The following is a 20,293-nucleotide window of genomic DNA, read 5'->3' as shown; positions in this document are numbered from 1 at the left end:
TATTTCTATGTAATTTGATCCTTCCCTTTTCTAAAACATCCCCTTTCAGTTCTTTAATCTTTTATAATATTCAGTACGTCATATACAGTTGGTTTAAACTTTGTTTTCCATTTTCTAGTAAACTGCTTTTTTGGCAGCCAACAGAATTAAATCTAAAAGGCCTTACTACATCTATGCAATTCAGATCATGTTTCCCAGTTCAAAAGAATCCTTTCCTTAGTTATAGCCATTTGCTCCCCCAATATTTCTGACAGAAGACTGTAGATTTTTTTTTAAATCTGCCAACTAATTACATTTTCAAAACATGTTATCAGTTACTTCTTTCTTCCCAATCACACCTCCAGTTTTTGCCATCTAACAGAGGAATATTCTTTGAAGTCTACTTTGGGTTTTAACATTACTTATGCAAACACTTCAAAGCAAAGATCCTATACCTTCTGGACTTTGTTGCATATTTTGGAGAGACACACATGTCCTCCCATTGCTCTCCATTAAACTGCTTTTTCAGTCTTGCTTCCCAATAGTTTCAAACTTCCTCTCAATGATTCTTATAGTCAACATGCAGTATGTTATATGCCTTACCATTTCCCCCCCTTCTGTTCTAGATTCACCTAACATACTCCCCCAGAGCAGGTTCTTCAGTTGCGACCCCCTCGTCCCATTCTCCTTGCCTACAGTCTGATATCGGTCCCCAGTAGGGAAGACAGTTTTCTTGCCTGCAGTCCAAATGTCTTATTGACATAATCTCACTCTTGTTACCTTTCCCTTTCTAGTTATTTGCTCCAGTACCTTGGTTCCTTTTCCAGTTTTCCTCCAGTAAATTCCATCATCCTCTTCTTGCCTATTTTTTTTACCCAAACTTACAATCATTCCTATGAGCAAAATCTCCTTTCTCCATTCTTGTGTTGGCTTACTTCTTAGAACACTTGTTGCTACTTTATGAATATAATATTCTGTATGGTTGCCATTATTCTTCTTAAGAATCTGAATCCAAAATCCCACTCTCTATTATTTGAGCTTACACCTCCCGCTTCATCATCTTCATCATCATCCTTTTCCATTTAGAGTTGTAACTTTCTGCCTGTGTTATGTATATGAACCTCAACTGTGCAGCTCTAAAATACCCCTTTGAATCAAGTAATCTCAACCCACCTTGTTCAATTGGAATTATCAACTTATCCCATTTAATTCTTGCCCTCATTCCCTCCCAAATAAATTCCTTCAACCCTTATTAATTACTGCCCAGAACTTTTCCTCTGGTTGATAAATATATGCCTGATCCATGTACACAACTAAAGGGACTAAAACCATTTTCACTGTTTATATCTTATTATCCATAACAAGAGATTCATTTTCTATATTTTTATGTTACCCTGCATTTAGAATCTTCCCACATGCCCCTTGCTGCTATGACAGAAGCCTTTTTGATCTGTACTACTAAATACTTACTTTTACCATGTCCCCATAAATATGGGTACTGCTAAAACAATGTGTGTGGGTACATAATTTATGGCTACAACCTTTGTTTTATATTCATTAAATGTTATACCCTGAAAAGACTTCAAACTGCCTAGGAATGGTCCAAAAAGTACAGTTTTGTACCTACCATAAATGTAGATGTTCGAGTGCTCACCCTGCTGCAGTCATCACACTTGGGTTATCCTGTCATCAGGTGGTCCCGCAGTCGGCCGGATTTCCAAAGTCTTGGTCCGACGTTGGTTGCTGTCGCCTCATCCCTGATGCCAGTGCACCAGGGGTACAAATATTGCAACCAACGCCATTTTCTTCAGTTTTTCTTGCCCCAGATGTCAGGTGCCCCCAAAAGGGTGATCACAATTAGTACCAAATGGTGTGAACACTGCACAAACACAAAATCCCTTCAGCTATAAGCAAATACATCAGTAAGGCATAGCAGAGATTTAGCCAGTAGATCAGAGGGGATGGAGGGAGGGTATCCTGGACTGCAGCAGGGTGAACACTCGAACATCTACATTTATGGTAGGTACAAAACTGTACTATGTTCATCGTGTTACCCTGCTGCAGTCATCACACTTGGGTTGAATCCCAAAGCTAAGGTAGGGGGGGAGGTATCATAGAGGGTTAGTGGAGGCAATGAGGCCCTGCAGAACTGCAGTGGCGAAGCCCACCCTGGACTTAGAGTAAAGAGGTAAGTGATAGTGTTTGGTGAAGGTGTGCACAGAACTCCAAGTTGCAGCTTCTAAAATTTCCTTGGTAGGAACCCCCCTTAGAAAGGCTGTAGAGGTAGCTGTTGCCCTGGTAGAGTGGGATCTAATGGTAGGAGGAACTGGTTTCCCATGATGGGTATAACAGAACCGTATGCAATGGCCTATCCATTTAGAAATGGTTTGCTTGGATATAGCCCTCCCTTGAGAAGCTGTAGCATAGGATACAAAGAGCTGGTCAGTTTTTCTGAAAGCCTTAGTTTTATCTAAGTAGTAACAAAGCTGTCTGTGAATGTCCAAGGAATGCAGGAGTCTCTCTCCTTCGTTCTGTGGATTGGGGAAGAAAGTGGGTAGGTGGATGGTTTGATTTAAAGCTACACTGGAAACCACCTTAGGCATAAAGGAAGAATTAGTTCATAGAGACACTCTGTCTTGATGAAAAATGAGGAAAGGTTCCACTGCCATTAGTGCCTGTAATTCTGAGACTCTCCTAGCTGAAGTTATTGCTGGGAGCAGGGCAGTCTTCCAAGATAGGAACTGAAGGTCTGCAGAGAAAGCTGGTTCAAAGGGAGGTAACGTTAGTTTTTCCAGAACAAAGTTGAGGTCCTATGTTGGTATAGGAGCTCTTCTAGGTGGTCTAATGTTTTTTGCCCCTCTGAGGAACTGCCTTAGAAGAGGAGTTGAAAATAAAGGTGTATTCGTGTCGTAATGAGCTGAAATAGCTGAAGCATGGATTTTAATTGAGGAAAAGGAAAGTCCTTTGTGCAACATCTCAGCTAAATACTGTAGAATGTGAGGCATGTGAGGTTGAGTTTGTCTTGGCCTTTAGCTCATTTCCAGGCACAAAACATTTTCCATTTGTCCGAGTAAGCCTTCCTGGTGCTTGGCCTCCTGGCTTCCAGAATAACATCCAAAACTGCTTGTGAAAGAGGAGCTGGTTGGATGTTTAATAGATTTGCCATGCAGCCAGATTTAAGGTTTTGAGCTGGCTGTGTAGAATCTGTTTGTTTTGTTGCGTGAGCAAATGGGGTATTTGAGGCAATATCCATGGTGGGCTGTGAGCCATATTCTTCAATAGCGGGTACCAGTGCTGGCGTGGCCAGTCTGGGGCTATGAGAATCAGTCGTGGTTTCTCCTTTTTGACCTTCAAAAGAACCTTTGTGAGAAGAGGTAATGGAGGAAAGGCATATGCTGTCAGGTTTTTCCAACTGAAGGAGAGAGCGTCCACTTTCCAAGCTTGATGGTGGAATGTCCTTGTACAAAATTTTGTCACTTGGTAGTTTTGAGGACTGGCAAACAGGTTTATATTTGGAAGGCCCCATTTTTGAGTTATCATTGTAAATATTTGTGGGTCTAGTTTCCACTCGTGGGGATCTTTGATGTTTCTGCTTAGGTCGTCTGCCAATGTGTTTTTCTGTGCTGGCAGGAACTGAGCTTGTAACTGGACTTGGTAGGCCAGAGCTGTGTTCCATAAGATCATTGCTTACCTGCAAAGAGGGTAGGAATGTGTGCCCCCTTGTTTGTTTATGTACCACATTACTGTGGTGTTGTCCGTCTTTATTGCAAGTTGTCCTGGATGTAGTAGATCCCTGAAGGCTGTCAGAGCTTTCTGTACAGCTAGCATCTCTTTTTGATTTATGTGCAGTTTTCTTTGTTCTGCAGTCCATCGGCCTTGAATGCATTGTCCTGCCATGTGTGCCCCCCTGGCATAGTCTGAAGCATCTGCTGTGATAGTTTGCCTGGTTGGGGGCAAGGTGAAAGGCTGACCCTTGTTGAGGTGACATGCCTGTGACCACCATAGAAATTCCTGTTGAAGGCAGGGAATGAGAGATATCATTGTGTCCAAGCTGTGGCTGTGTTGAGACCATACACTTTTTAGGTACCACTGTCATTTCCTCATATGCAGTTTTGCAAATGGTATTATCAGAATGCAAGATGCCATGAAGCCCAAAGCCTGCAGATTTTTTCTTGCAGTTAATTGGGTCTTTGTTGCCATTGTCTTGAAATATTGAGTCAGTTGCAGTTGCTTGTCTGGTGTAAGATAAGCCTTCTGGGCCGTTGTGTCCAAGCTGGCACCCAGGAATGTCATTTTTTGTGAGGGTACTAGTTTTGACTTCTTTTCGTTTACTGTGTACCCCAGACAATTTAGTAGATGCTTCACAAAAGCCAGATGATGTAAGAGAATGTTTTTGCTTTCTGCTTGGATGAGGCAGTCGTCCAGGTATGGATATATTTGAATTCCTCTTTGTCTGCAATATGCAATTACTGGTGCCAGGCATTTTGTGAAAACTCTGGGCGCAGTAGATAAGCCAAAGGGCAGTGCAGAGAATTGATAATGGGTTGAACCTGCAATGAAACAGAGGTATATTCTGCAACATTGTCGGATAGGGACATGCAGGCATGCCTCCTTAGGTCCAACGATACTAGCCATGCTTCCTTGCCCAACATGGGAAGTAGCTGCTGTAGTGTTAGCATCTTGAATTTGGGAACTTGTAAGTAAGTGTTTAGAATTGAAAGGTCCAGAATTGGTCTCCAAGCATTGTCCTTTCTGGGTACTAGAAAGAGCCTTGAGTAGAATCCTTGGCCTTGTTCTCGAGTCGGTACCCGTTGAATGGCTCTCATGGCCATGAGAGCTGTAATTTGTTTTTGTGCCTCTGCCCATTGATTTTGTGGCAGGTTTGGCTTTCCTCTTTTTATTGGCAAGGTGTGAAAGTGGAATCTGTATCCTCGTAAAATTATGTCTAGGACCCATTTGTCCTTTGTGACCATGTGCCAGTTGTCTGCAAAAAGTGCTAGTTTTCCTCCTAAGGGGGCTGTCAAAAGAGTTTTGCTTGGCCAGCTGAGGTGCAAGTCATTGAGTTTGCCTTCTGGTGAGTTGAGACCTGTCTTCTCCTCCCTTCTGGGTTGTAGTGCCCCATTGGCGAGGTTTATACTGGGCCTGTGGTTGTCCTCTGCCCCTTGGGCGCCTGTATTTACCCCTCTGAGGTTTGTCAGTGGCTGGAAAGGACCAATTTTTTGTTGGCCAGTTTCTGCTGAAGCGAGGGGGATGTACTTGTAGGAAATCTTTGACTGTCTGCATTGATTTCGCCTTATCTTCCATTTTCTTTAAAACTTCTTCTGCTTTAACTCCAAAAAGAACAACCTGCTGTAAGGGAGCATCTAGTAGTTTTGCTTTAACATGATCAGGCAGACTTTGTTCCTTTAGCCAAGCATGCCTACGTATAACCGATCCAGTGACAGCTGCTCTGCAGGTGGCCTCCAAAGAATCAAACACACATTGTAAGGTATATTTTCCCACCTGCTCAGTGGCGTGCAACAAATCCTGTACTTCTTTCAATTCAGATTATTGGGGGAGGGAGGTTATCTTTTGTTTTAACTGAGAGATTAGAAATTGCTGATACTTAAGCATATGAAATTGACAATTTAGTGCCCTCATAGCTAATGTGGCTGAGGTGTAAACCTTTTTCCCCCACCTGTCTAGTGCTCTGGAATCCCTCTCAGAAGGTACTGGGTTTTTAGCCATGGAAGCCTTAGCCCCCTTGGGACCCTGGGAGATAGTCTCTGGGTCAGCTACTGGGCTTTTGTAAAGAAATTTGTGGGAATCAGGTACTCTGTAGTATCTGTCAGGCTTAGCCGGAGCAGGAGGAAGAGAGTCTGGGTTGAAACTGGATTCTAAATAGACATCATCCACAATGTCCAAAACAGGTGGGATGGCTAGAGGTCTGTGTTGGGGGAGTAAAAGAAACTCTCTGAGCCTTTTCCTGGAATCAGAGTAGTCCTGACCTTCCCAGTGAAAATGTTCCCTCATAGTGTGTAAAGTTTCCCCAAAAGAGTAGTCTTCAGGAGGGGAAGCAGAGGGAATAGAATCCTCAGCATCAGAATCTTCATAAGGAGAGAAGGAATAGTCTTGGTCCTCAGAGGAATCCGAAGAAATAGACAGTTGCTCAGAGGAAGCAGAATCTTCCTCTTGTCTAGGCCTTTTGTCAGGAGGGGGCTGTGAACCTCTGATAAGAGAAATCAAATCTTCAGCCATTCTGAGCATCTGTTTCTTAGGCATAGGGCCTTGAACAGGAGACTGAAGTGTAGTCTTTTTAGATTTAGAAGGAGTCTTCGACTTAGAAAATGTTTTGACTGTGAGAGTTGTCGGTCTGAAAACGCCTTCAGAAACCGATGGCTTTCAGAAGCACCGACATCCTTAGAAGGTAAATCGTCGGAAGGGCCTGAAGTTAAAGGCTGTGTTGGCCTAGTGCATTCTGTCAAAGTATCTGTAGCGGTCTCGGGTTCCAGAACTGCGGTAGTCAGGGGCTGCGTCGGAGCCTCACTGAGAACTGAAGAACTGGAGACAGGATCAACAGAGGCCTCGGAATCTGGCTTAGGCCTGGGCTGTCGGTCCTTTTCTACCAAAATAGTGTCGTGCGAAATCAAATAGTCTTTTAATAGTACGCTTATTAAACCTAGCACAAAATCGACAAGAAGTGACGTCATGATCAGGGCCTAGGCAAGGTATGCAGTAAGAATGAAAATCCTTATGAGGTATTTACTTCCCACAAGAAATGCAATTGCTAACTTTTTCTGACATCGGTCTGAGGCAAGAAAAGTTTCCCCAATGGGGTACTTAGCTTTATAGAAGACTTCGGTCTGAAATTTGAATTCGACAATCTCAGGAGTCGGCCGACCGGCACTTGCGAACTGCTTCTGCTTCGGGCACCGCGCGGCAAGAAAGACTGGGAAAACGGCGTCGGTTGCAATGTATGTACCCCTGGCACACTGACGTCAGGGTTGAGGTGACCGCAACCAACGTCGGACCAAGACTTTGGAAATCCGGCCAACTGCGGGACCGCCTGACGACAGGATAACCCAAGTGTGATGACTGCAGCAGGGTAAAACGATGAACATCACTGAGATGATGTTTTCTGGATTTACTACTGTCTTTCAGCTTTTCCCGGTTAGGGGTCGCCACAGCGGAACTCTGGTCCGCTAATGATTCAGTAGAGTTTTATGTGCTGGCTTGCCGGGCCTAACGCACAACCTTCAACGAAGGAACGCCCATTCACACATGTCGACACATAGAAGACGCTCTGAGAATAGAACGTGCAATGTCTAACTGTGAAGCGACAACGCTATTGCAGCACCACCACCGCAGTATGATGTTTTCTGGATTTATACAAAATGTTGTCATCTGCAAGTCAAGCCAGCTTTGTTCGACTACCACAGGGAAAGTGGCACCTCTGCCTGACTCCTCTGTTCAAAACACAGCTCATCAGACAGGAACCCTCACACTTTAATTCTTGCCCCGATCCTTAATATATCCTCCTAATTACCCTTACTATTGTATCAATGAATGCAAATACTTCTACTGCCCTACTCATAAAATCCCAGTTCTATCAAATGGTTTTTATACATCAAGACCCACTAACAGTGGTATTTTCTGCTTCCCTCTGGATCACTGTTCTATTAATTTTGTCAAATTGTTTACCTCCTCTCCACAAAACCACGCTGATCCACACCTATCAATTTTGGCAACACTCTTTTACCTACTATAGACAAACACTTTATAATCTTAGTTTAAAACTGAAAGGGGTCTATAACAAAACTGGACTAATGGGTCTTTACTGTCTTTAGGTAATACAGCCATCACAGCTTACTTCCGAGATGTTGATGTTGCCTCTCCCTATAAAATATTGTTAAAATAAATCTTCCAGATCTTTATCACTTTATTCCCTAACTTCCAAAAAATACCACCTGCTCCTGGAGACTTTTTTGAAGATTGATTATACATCACCATTTTAACTCATCTATCTCAACTGCTTGTTGAGCCTCATCTTCCTCTAACTTGGCATACTTAAAGCTTACATAAATATTTCCATTTGTGCTCTTTATTTCCACATTTCTCTTGCTTTATACAGATTTTCATAAATTTCTAAAATATCTCTAAAACCTCTATAGGAACTCTGATTTTTTTTATTTTTATAGGCTCCCTAAGTTTGGAGACAACCGCTTCTACTTCCTTGTTCCCAAAGTCATTTTGCTAAAGGTTTTTGTGCTCTGGAGTTATTACCAAAACAAAGATGCTCAACAGCAATCTTTCTAAATTCGTGCATATTATCCAGATACTCCCTTATTTAGCCCTCTGCATTTGTACTACTTCCTGCCCTGAGAGATTCCCCTTATTCTGAAATATTTTAATCTTTGTCAGCACCTCTAAGTAATTCATATTACTTTTTAACCACATCTCTTTCTCTTATTTATACCCTATTTTTAAACTCCAATTTCATTTTATTCCACTCACTAGCTATAAATTCTGAAGATATTTCTATCCTCAATAACTCTTGAATTTCTGCTAGCCATTTTCAAAATTCCACTCTTTTTAACATGCAAGTGGGAAAACACCAGTCTCTCATTTTTACTTCATTACCTTTCAATTTTAATAGGTGCATGACCTGAAATAGTTCTTGCATGTGTGTTGAAGCTTTCAATTAAATGCACATTCCTGTGAATTATAACTTTTATATAGTGAAGCTCAGCTATTGTACCTTGGGGAATAATATGTAAAGTCTGTCACAGTTCGTACTACTGAATTCACATCTTCCATACCAAATATTTCCACAAATGTCTTCAGAAATCTACCTTCTTTAGTTGCATTTTCCTTTCCAGGTCCCTCGATACATCCTCACTATTGCAAATCGAGTTCCAGTCCTCACCTATAAGTAATATTCCCTACTGAGAGTGGATTATTTCTTCAAAGCTCCATAACACCAGTTCTGGTGGAATTCAAATACATGCCAAGATAATCTCCCTCCCTTAAATTAGCCCTTTGCTATGACAAAATCTATCATTGTCTTTTTTCCTCTTCTAATGGAGCCCCTCTCTAACAATTAATATTACTATCAGGGACAAAGAAATGCAGCACTGCTATTTGCAGTCTGCATTACTTAATATAATACTCTTTCCGTTTTATCTACACCTCTCGTCTATACCTACAAGGTAATTTACGCTCCCAGACAAAACGGATAGTGCACCCAATATGATAAAAGGCCACTGTTTCCACCAGTTATACATGTAATTTTTTGAATGTGTATTTCAACTTTCATGTTACACGTACATAAAAATTTTTGGCAGGCAAACCTTTTATTCAATTGTTTCTTATCTCCATTTCAACCTATGTCACATTTTCAAGGCTTTGTTTTAATGAAAACCCTCAAACAAAAACCTAACTTCATTTTCTGACTCTTCATACTGTTCTTTCTGCTCCCTTCTATACATACTTACTAAAACTGTAAGCAGTGCTTACGACCTTTGCAAAACTATCTCAAACTGTAACTTTTGTCCTGCAAAACCTGGTAACTATTGGGAACCAAACTCTGAATATATCTGTCTAAATCCTTTCACTGAACCCTTGTAAATACTACTCAAAACCGTATCTTAGTCCTACACTGCAAGTTAAACTACACTTAAAGTAAAGAATAACTCTACTTGTAAATACATTTTGCTCTATTACCTGTTTTGTATGTATATCTCTAATTGTATAAATGTATGTATACCTTTAATTGTATAAATATTTTCTTAATTGTGGAGCTTTTCTCCCCAGGCCTCCACTGAAAATGGACCTGGTCCAGCTGGATTTTCCCAATTAACAAATGTAAAATAAAAAAATAAAATAAATTTTCTGAATACCCCAACCCCTTAATAACTTAGAATATGCACTCAAAATGATGTATATCTTGAAGAAATTAAGTTTAACAACGTAGATCGGAACAACTGCCCCAAAATCGACAGTTGCATCCACAGGTCTTACCTAACCCAAAATTATGTTACCCATGCTAAAGCACATGCTACACCTTGTGTTCTCAATTACACAGATTGTCTCTTCTTTTCTTAGGGTCTATATTAGATGAACGAATCCATAAAATGTCGAGTACAACATGCTCGACAGCTTTTAAGCGAAAGTTCATCTAAGCAAAACCCCATAATGTCAAAACAAAGTTTCAAAAATTTATAGTTGGCCAGCCATCAGGAAGCCAGCAGCTGACAGCTAAAATGTACTATACACCATTAAACCTCCCCCTAAAAAAAAAAAAATGCCCCCCACATCCCTCTACTTAATTATACCAACTCCAAGATTGCACCACAGTGGAGGACTGTCATAACATTACACAGGGTAAACAACATGACCGCTCCACAGTGGGGGACTGTAAGAATGGTTAGACAAGATTAACATTCTGACTTCAGCCGTTGGATTCCTTATGGCTGGCCAACTATAACTTTTTGAAACTCCTTGTTTTGACATTCTTAGGTTTCGCTTAGATGAACGTTCGCTTAAAAGCTGTCAAGCATGTCGTACTCAACATTTTAAGAATTCACTCATTTAACAGGGAACCCTTTTCTTATCTCTATTCCCAACCACAGGTCTTACCTAACCTAAAATTATGTTACCCATGCTAAAGCACATGGTACAGCTTGTGCTCCTATTTACACAGATTGTTGTCTGTTCTTTTCTTATCTCTAATACCATCGCAGATGTGAAAAACAGCTTTCAAGCTTTCAGAAAACATTAGCTTTTAGCTTAAAAAGTGCACTGGCTACCTTTAAATACAACTAAATTGTACAATCTTCTATTAAAGTATTAAGGCTGTTAAAGAAGCTACTATCTCTTATTCACTTCCCATAAATTCAAACTATTCTCGATGAACAGCTTGCCATTGTACCTTAAAAATGTGAATTTCCCTCAGCAAAAAATGCTCAAAACTCTCAAGATTATTTGCATGCACCTGTAGACAGCTTGTCTCTGTGTTAAAGTAGTCAGCAATGAACACTTGTGAACTTCACATAGAATGTATAGCTGACTTTAGCTGCAGATGTCTTCATTACCACTGGGCATTTGTTAATGGAAAAAAGTAAGCTAATATCTTTGCAGATGTAAGAAACTTGGCAATTTTATGGTTTTCATCTTTTTGTTATTTTTCAAGCCTACTGGCTTACAATAACACTTGTGTAGAGCTTAAGCCAAGAGCATTAATTTCAGCATTCATCCATGTAAACAATAAGAGAAAATACCTTAACTCTACACATAACATAACTGGTGCACTTTTACACCCCAACTCAACCCAGCAGTCAGAGAGCCCAGCATATTAATATTAAACTTGTTTTGTGCAATTTTTCTTCTCCTGCTATACTGGATACAGTCTATACTTCTTACGACTTAAAAAGTATTTGTTTACTTTATCTTTAATGCACACAGCAATCACTGATGAGACTATCACCACATTTAAAATATCCTTGACTACACAATAAACAAAACTGTTTTACTATATACAAAGTGCAGTTTATATCATGAAATGTTTTATAAAGACACTAACAAAAAAAACTGTTTTATTTACAGTTACTTTTTCCCCCATTTTAATGCCTTTTTAAACAATAACAACAGAGAGTAGAGTATATGTTTTACAGTCCACCCTCCTACCAAGTTTAACAAAGTCAAAAGTCCAGTCTTTGTCAGACAGTTTCTTGCAAAGCCATATTTCACAAAGGTGGTTGATGCTTTATAGTCTCCCATTTACTCACTAATTTCAGTGTTGTTCATCTTCTTCCTGTTCATCTCCATCTCCAAACACCAGACTCTGGTTCACGTCCAAGTTACTCTTGACTCTTCAGTCAACTCTTGTGCTTTTTTTCCTGTCTCAAGCATTTGCCTTGAGAACATTGGAAAAGGTTTCACTAGCAAAGACTCTCTATGATTTTTATTGTCTGAAGAATAAGAAGCAGGATCCCCTTCTGTTTGCTGGATCCCTTTTTTGTTAGATAACTTTTCTTATTTCCTCCTTAGCCTGCCCTGCATAAAAATAGTATTTGATTTTCCAGGAAAAAATTACTGTTAAGACAGCTGGATACAGCAGCTTGAATCTCACACTTGCTTCTTGACAGTCCCTGTTTGCTAGGATAAATCTGCTTCTCTTTTGCCTGGTGTACATTGAATAATCATTTTCCACAAACACTCTGCAGTCTCCAGTGTTTAAAACCTTCCCCTTCTGTCAGAATTTTGCAGGATTAACACTTTCCGCTGGTATGATTGCATCTTTACTAAAAATATTCCTGGCTGCTTTCTCATGGCCAGATTTGGTGCATACACTCGATGTGCCCTTTTAATTAACAAATCCTGCTCTGGAATACCAGTACAGTTGCTTATTTGTGCATTCATATAATTAACACAGTTTGCCCTTCCCAGCTCCTCTGGTACAATACAAAATCTCAGGTTTTCTCTGTGTGCTCTGTCTTCTAACTCAATCTTTTTTTAAACAGTTCTAATTTCATTCAGCCAATCATTTATTCATTTCAATTTCTGATTTTTTTCCAGTTTCATCAGTTCCTCTGAATAGCTAGTTAAAAATTGCTATTTGTTCAAGCCTTTCACTATCTGAATTGACATACTCCTTCAAGGTTTCATTTAATCACCTCTAAGTATATTTGATTCCATTTTTTTTCCATTTTTCCTCTCTAAAAAATATCTCTTGTACCAAAGCTTTTTAGCTGAACAGCTGCAGGATTCTTCCCAGACAGTACTTTTTCTTCACTTTTTTGGGTTTACTTTCGTTCAGGTTCCCTAAATTTCCTTGCTGGCATCCAGACAGTGTACTTATCAGCTAGTAATTAGCAAACAGTACCACTGGGTCTAACTTCTTGGTTTTTTTTTTCCACATATTGAGAATTGAAATTAACAAGCTGATCAGTGTGCATCCATCTTGAAAGAGCCTGTATGCTTATAACTGTTAAACAAATTTGATTTCAGTACTGCAGAAATACGAAAGCTTCTGAAAGTTTCATACAAACAGTTAAATATACATATATTCATATTCTTATTCACAACTGGTATACATATACATCAAAATCTAAACAGCAACCCCTTTTCCCATGTTTTGCACTTGGTGTCAGGGTGTCACAACAGTTAATCATTTACAGCCAAGGTTCAGACTGTTGGGTGGCTAGCCCTACCATAGTTTTCTTCCATAACACACACTTCCATGCATACTCAAAACTATGGCCAATCTAGAGGTCCATATGCCCAATCCACCTACTGCATGCCTGTGGAAAGTTGGAGGAAATCCACAACAATACACTGAGGACATACAGACTCCACAGAGAAGGTACCATGGCTGATAATCAAACCAGACAGCCTCTTGCTGTGAGGCAACATCATTATCTGCTGCACCAGAAATACACATCTGTATATTTATATATAGACACACACACACACATATATATATATATATATACACATACACACACACACACACACACACATGGGTCTATATCACATTGTCGAACTGCAATAAGTCCAACTAAGTGAATATCGAACCCAGAAGTTCGAAATGCAAGAATTTCGAACACACAGAACAGCAATTTTTTTCCTCAGGGGAAAAAAAAAAAATCGCTGTTCCGGTACAAAAACAAACAACACACGTACACTACAAACTTTTCCTAATGTGGGGGGCTCTGCCCCTCACACCCCCCCTACTTAAATATACCAACTCCGAGATCGCACCACAGTGGAGGAAATAGCAAAGCTGTGAAAATGGCCCACCTATTTTTTTTCCCTGGGAAAATATTTGGTGTTCCACGTCTTTACTATTTTCACAGTTTGAACTTCCCAGTTCAATATTACGGCATTTGGACACCTGTGCATTCGAACTCCTAATACAGACCCTATAAACACTATATATGTGATCATTTTATATCTATACATTAAGTAGTGCAGGAATACATTGCCAGGGAAATGTTATGCAAACTTTTTTGTGATGGAGGCAGCAGGATTCAATATACGAAAAATATAAGAAACAAAACTGCAAATTGGTAAAGATGGAAGCTAAAAAAAAAAGCATAGCTAATAGCAATGTAACCAAGTCAGGCACAGAACTGGAATTCTGATTACAGTTTAAATGCCAATGACTTTGCCAATGAACTAACAGAACTGGGATGAGATCATCACGTTTAGGGGATTTGACAGATCTCAGCATACTGAGGGATCAAGCCATAATCTGCATGCTTGTAAAGTGCATATTTTACGTGCACCTACCTTCAGGTTTATACTCTGATCTTCCATCACTCGCTCTGCCAGAGTTGGAATGTAGATACCGCCATAGCTTTCACCAGTGAGATACAAATCATTCTTGCTGTACTCTGGGAAAAGTCTGAAGAACTCCTTCAGGGCCAGATAATTGTTCAGGGAAACCTGAGAAGAAAGAACAGTTTTATTTCATTCTCATTTGGATTACTTTCTTGCCAAACAAGCCCAAAGGGTCCTGAAATGTATCAAATATTTAATAAAACCTACTCGGGCTTTCAGGCATTGAACGCGTATGTGTTAAATAGTGTTACTTAAAAAAGAGGGTGCAGATCTTCAGTAAGATCTGCAATAACTAAAGGAGAGAAGCAGAGACATATGAAGGTACAGAAACCATCACACAGTACTTGCACATGTTCTTGTAACTACCCTGTAGTACTTGTATATGTTCAGGCAAGAAGAATTCCTATGTATATGGGACTATTCACTGGGGTGGACAATTGAAAACCATTTGCAACATCTGTAATTACAAGTTTTTAACTGGGAATGTAAATGAATTAATTTGATTCTACACCATGAATCTAATGGTTAAAAATCATATACTGTCTAATGATATTCCCACTTTATTCCATTATGTTTAACAGTCCCGTTATTTGGTATTATAAGTACCAAGACCGAACACCCATAACTTCACCATTTATTACTTTCCCCAAAAATGTTCAATACTCTGGGAGTTCCCTCCCTATGAACTATGCAGCTGTCATTGTGCAATTTTGTTGAAAAATGCAGTTCTGCATTTGATTTTTGATTTTTTTTTTTAATAGAGTTGTATGATATCAAGTCGCATGGTTCATAATGCAAGGATTAATAGATGGTACTTTAAAAATTTGTTGAGAAAAAGTTAAATGCTGAAGTTCAACATTAAAAGTGTACAACAAAAATGGCGAAATCTGAAAACGTTGAACTTTTTATAGCAAAACTTTTGTAACATGAAGAACAAAGTTTCCCCTTAAAGTAAAATGCTAGCCAAGTCAATAAACTTTGCTCTGTTTTTTAAGGATTTCAAAACCCAAACCTTAATAATGCACCGCTATTTATCATGTGCACAGCATTTCAAAAGCCTGCTAGCAGATCTACTGTAGAACTACTTCTGAAACAGACCTATATTTTTGTCAAATACTGTGCATTTACAAGAACATTAGAATGTATAACGAATACAAATAATAAATGGAATTCAAATGAGTTACAGACAGCAATGGTTGCATGTGATGTTAAAGGCAAAGAATCTTACTATGCAGCATGTGTAAATGACAACTCCTCACGTACAAGGGGGTCACCTGCTGTTGCTGTGTCTTGCATTTTATTCCTTCACCTCTCATTCATATATACCTACTTAAGGAGAGCTCCTTCTGCGTGTAGATTTACTCCCTTCTTCTGTGTTCTATGTAGTACATGCCTTGGTAAGAAGAACTCTTCAGATCTATGGCATTACTCCCTGTTGATGTATGGTGCGAACTGTGTCATAATACTAACTAGTGCTTTCACCATTTTACTCATGTTTTGCTTCAATAACCTAATTTTCACACTACTTCCACCTACTTGTGCTTTCATGTCTAACAACTTTCTCCTATTAAAACTTTTTATAGCACTGTTTAACAATTGTTTTTGTAATGTGCATTCTTGAACTTGACTGTTTTATTCTCAGGTATTGCTTGCAAAAGACTCCATCCTGATCAAATCTCAGCGGAACTACATTTGTTAAAATGTTACATACTTGATAACATAATAGTGTCAGTTTTTGAGATGAGGGGATGCGGTGTTTATAACACAGTACAATGCAGGTTATACTGTACAAAATACAGTAACAGTGCTACAGAAGGACAATTTGCCCATCCACAGATGGCCCCAAGAGACACCACTCAAGTGAAAATCTAGCAGATCGTGTATAAAAAGTATGCAGTGATGACTAATATGTTGTGAAATCAGCAACACCCATATTCCTGAAGCATGGTCTAAAGACAGTAACTTTGCTGGATGAAACATACACGTGTGTGTGTGTGTGTGTGTGTGTGTGTGTGTGTGTGTGTGTGTGTGTGTGTGTGTATATGTGTGTGTGTGTGTGTGTGTGTGTGTGTGTGTGTGTGTGTGTGTGTGTGTGTGTGTGTGTGTGTGTGTGTGTGTGTGTGTGTGTGTGTGTGTGTGTGTGTGTGTGTGTGTGTGTGTGTGTGTCTGTGTGTCTGTTATATACACGAAAACACACCCACACCCCTAAAAATTGATAGACAAAGCAGTCATACAGCTGCCTGGACAAAGTCTGCTTCATCACTCCACCTGTGCAACATGGATAATACAACTGTGTGTTGTAAACGTTTTATGAAGTCCAAGCACTACCAAAGCTGCTAATGCAAACGGGCTTTTATTTCTCCTTTTTGGCATCTGAGAAAAATCAACTATGACAAGACGACAGAGCATCACATACATGAAATTGAAGTTACTACTCTGCTCACGCGAAAGATTTTTTTTTTTTGTTAACCCCATAATTCATTTTAGCACACATGGAGCACTGAAGCCTGAGATTCTCAGAACACAGCTAACTGACCAGTTCCTTTCATAAAATGAACACTATTGCCACAGATGAAATGATCTTAAAAAGGAACATGCAAAAGCCTCTCATTCACAAAACTCAAGTCCCATTGTGAGGAAGCTGATAGATTCCTTCCAATAAACCTTTGAAGATGCACCTTACACAAAAGGCACTTTATAAGATATTAGACAAACAGCTCGCTATCCGCAAAGCTACAAAACAGAGTACAGAATGTACAGAGTGCAACATTTTTTTTGAATGGCTAGGTCCCAAATTATAAAGGTGCCTGATAAGCATCAAAACAGTCTAACATGTGGAGTAAATACTGGAAACATGCTGGGTCTCAGGCATAAAATTAACATTTCTTACATTCTACAATGTAAATGAAGCAAAATACTTCTGTAATCTGAAAAAAAATCTGCTAGATTCTCTTTGAAATCCAAAGAAAACAGAGTACTTTGTAAATTCACCAAGTTCAGAAGTTTAGCATTCCTAGCACAGAATTATATACAGAAACTTTTCATGCCGTGGTTCTAAAAATGGAATAATGTTCAAAAGACCACCAAATGGCAACAAAGAATTTCACTGAGCTTTCTGCAATAAGGCAGGTGAGAAATGGATCAGATGGAGAGTTAAAATGTGCATACAAATCAGGCCTCTCCTGATGAAGTGCAAGAAATCCAACATACATTCTTCCCATTTGGCCAAATCTAGTAAAATACGGCAAAAACCACATAGGACACCATATGGGGACTCCCCCCTGTTGTAGAAGGAAGTAGCAGTCCACAAAAACTAATAGGCGAAAGAAGAGCTATAAAGACGATAGGGTGGACTATTGGGGATAAGAAAGACATTATGTATTGTTACTATTATGCAAAAAGCCCAGAATTTCGAGATAGAGGATATTCAAAGAGATTAAGAGATAAATTAGAGGAAAGAAAAATACCTTCACAGGAAAAACTGTCAGAAGCTTCAAATAAAAATTTGCATTCATTAATACAACAGATTTTGACAAACAGTATATAGATCAAGAAACTTTGATCTGTTTGGAAAAAGAAGTATCTGAGGAAGTGCGAAAATGTAAACAACAAAATCTAGACATTTTTGAAAAGTATAAAAAAGAAATATGGACATGGAAAAGAAAGAGAGATTTGACATGGTGTAACATTTATGCAAAGGAGAAAGCTAAGTTAATTAATATAGAGAAGGCAGCCACAAAGATATTTGAAGAGAAATACAGGAAAAGGCATCCAGATATGAAAAAATTTCACAATAAAAAAAAATTAGCATCACAAAGATGGAATGTGGAAAAGAAGATTAGTAAATTAGAAGTTAAAGAAACAGAAGTTGAAGTTATGGAGTGCCCGCAAAGTGAAAAATTTAATGTAGAAGGTCTAACACAGACTACATCACAGCATGATGGAATGAGTCTCCAAAATAAGGAGAAGCAGGAAGATCGGGAGACATCTGAAGAAGAAATATGGACATGGGAAAGGAAAAGAGATTTAATAGGGTGTAATATTAATGCAAAGTAGAAAGCAAAACTAACCAATACAAAAAGAGCAGCACCAAAGATATTTGAAGAGAAATACAGGCAAAGGAATCCAGATATGGAAAACTTTACAATACAAACAATAAGAAGACAAAAAGGAAAAGTAAAAACGGACATCAGTAATGGAGAAGTTAAAGAAATAGAAATTGAGGTTATGGAGCACCTGCAACATGAAGGAGTCCGTGTAGAAAATCTAATGCAGAAAGCACAACAGCAGGATAGAGCAATGGATATCCAAATTAAGGGGAAACCAGTGGAACAGGAAGCAACTGGTCAGGTGCCATATGAAGATAATTTGCAGCCTTCCACAGGAAACCAGTATAAACGTTCACTTGAAGCTAGACAGCAATGGAAGGAATGTTGAGTAGTATTAGGCCAGTGAGTTCCCATATGCCAGAGGAATGGATGGCACAGGATGAAATTGAAGAGAAGGTGTCACAGGAAGATGCTGTAGAACTTTCTATAGAATGCCCGCAAGATGTTGAAAACAAAGAATGTGCCCTCAGTCTGGAAGAAAATGAACTAAGGGAAGAGTTTCTTGATTTAATGGACATAGATATATTATAAAATCAATGAAAGAAATAGACTGCTGAAGGTCAATAAAACCCCAAAAGTCAGACGTCTGACAAAACAAATGAACACAGTAATTAAGACTGTCCACAGAGATCCATGCGATATAACAGAAGTAAACAGGATATGTTACTGTCCACCTAAATTAATAACTGATAAAGTTCTACCACAAGAGCACAGGGCAGTGAGGCAAAGGAAGGGGAGAAACCGAATATCATCATGGAAGTATCGAATAGAGAAAAATATAAAGCAATTAAGACAAGATGTGTCACTGTTAGAAGACTATAGAAGAGGGAATAGATTAACAAAAATACTAAGATAAATGTGATAAAAGCAGTGTGCAGTACTAGAACAGTCTATCATGCACTATTGCAAATGAATTAAAAAATTTAGCTCAGGTGGAAAAACTTAGAAGATCCACAGATAAATATAAAGGAAAATTACAAAATAAGCAATTTAGTGATGACCCAAAAAAGTTTTATAGAAAACTGGGAAACAAGGTAAAAGAAATTGAAAGACTGCAAAAAAAAGAAGAAATAGATGCATTTTGGAGAAGTGTCTATGAAGCTCCTGTGGAACACAACAAAGATGCTAAATGGATAAAAAGTAAAAGAAAGAATAAGAAGTTTAAAGCTACAGGATATGAAATGGGATAAAGTAATAGCCAGAGAGACTGAAACAAAGTTAGGAAAAGCCTCTAATTGGAAAACCCCAGGCCCAGATGTAGTACTTAACTTTTGATTAAAAGTATTAACACCTTTGCATGAAGACCTAGCCATGAGTAAGAGCTATTTATATGCGCACCCCGAATGGACACCAATCTGACTAATAACAGGTAATAACAGGTAAAACAATGCTCCTACTCAAGAGTGAACCTGCAAGCTACCCCAAAAATATTATACCAATAACCTGCCTTCCAACAATGTATAAACTTCTTCTTCTTCTTTCAGCTTTTACCGGTTAGGGGTCACCACAGCAGATCACCTGTCCGCTCATGATTGGCAGTGGAGTTTTACAGTGTCGAGTTGCCATCCCGGCACCCAGCCTTCCACAGAAGGCACACACACATTCACACCTAGGGCCAATTTAGGGTGTCCAATCCACCTGCAACATGTCTCCGGGATGTGGGAGGAAACCGCAGCACCATAGGGAAGACATGCAGACTCCACAGAGAAGGCATCCCAGCCGAGGATTGAACAGGAGAACCTCTTGCTGTGAGGTGGCAATGCTAACCGCTGCACCACCCCGGCCGCCCCCCGACAACGTATAAACTACACACGGGAATTGATGTCGACAGAGTTTATAGTCATTTAGAAGAAAACTCAATTATGGCAGTAGAACAAAAAGGC

General features: G+C 39.3%; 1 protein-coding gene across 2 annotated transcripts in view; it reads right to left on the bottom strand.

Moving 5' to 3' along the window:
• The window catches only part of CTSA (cathepsin A), a 580,280-nt gene that overhangs the window by 327,060 nt on the left and 232,927 nt on the right, over positions 1-20,293 (bottom strand). For both annotated transcript variants that reach the window (XM_044090224.1, XM_044090225.1), the window contains exon 6: positions 14,251-14,406. In XM_044090224.1, the coding sequence (XP_043946159.1) occupies positions 14,251-14,406 (156 nt within the window). The remainder of the gene's footprint in view (positions 1-14,250; positions 14,407-20,293) is intronic.

The sequence above is a fragment of the Protopterus annectens genome, chromosome 12.part0, assembly GCF_019279795.1.
Source record: "Protopterus annectens isolate FY-2018-M chromosome 12.part0, PAN1.0, whole genome shotgun sequence".
Classification (NCBI taxonomy): Eukaryota; Metazoa; Chordata; order Ceratodontiformes; family Protopteridae; genus Protopterus; species Protopterus annectens.
This window is presented reverse-complemented; position numbering and strand designations above follow the sequence as displayed.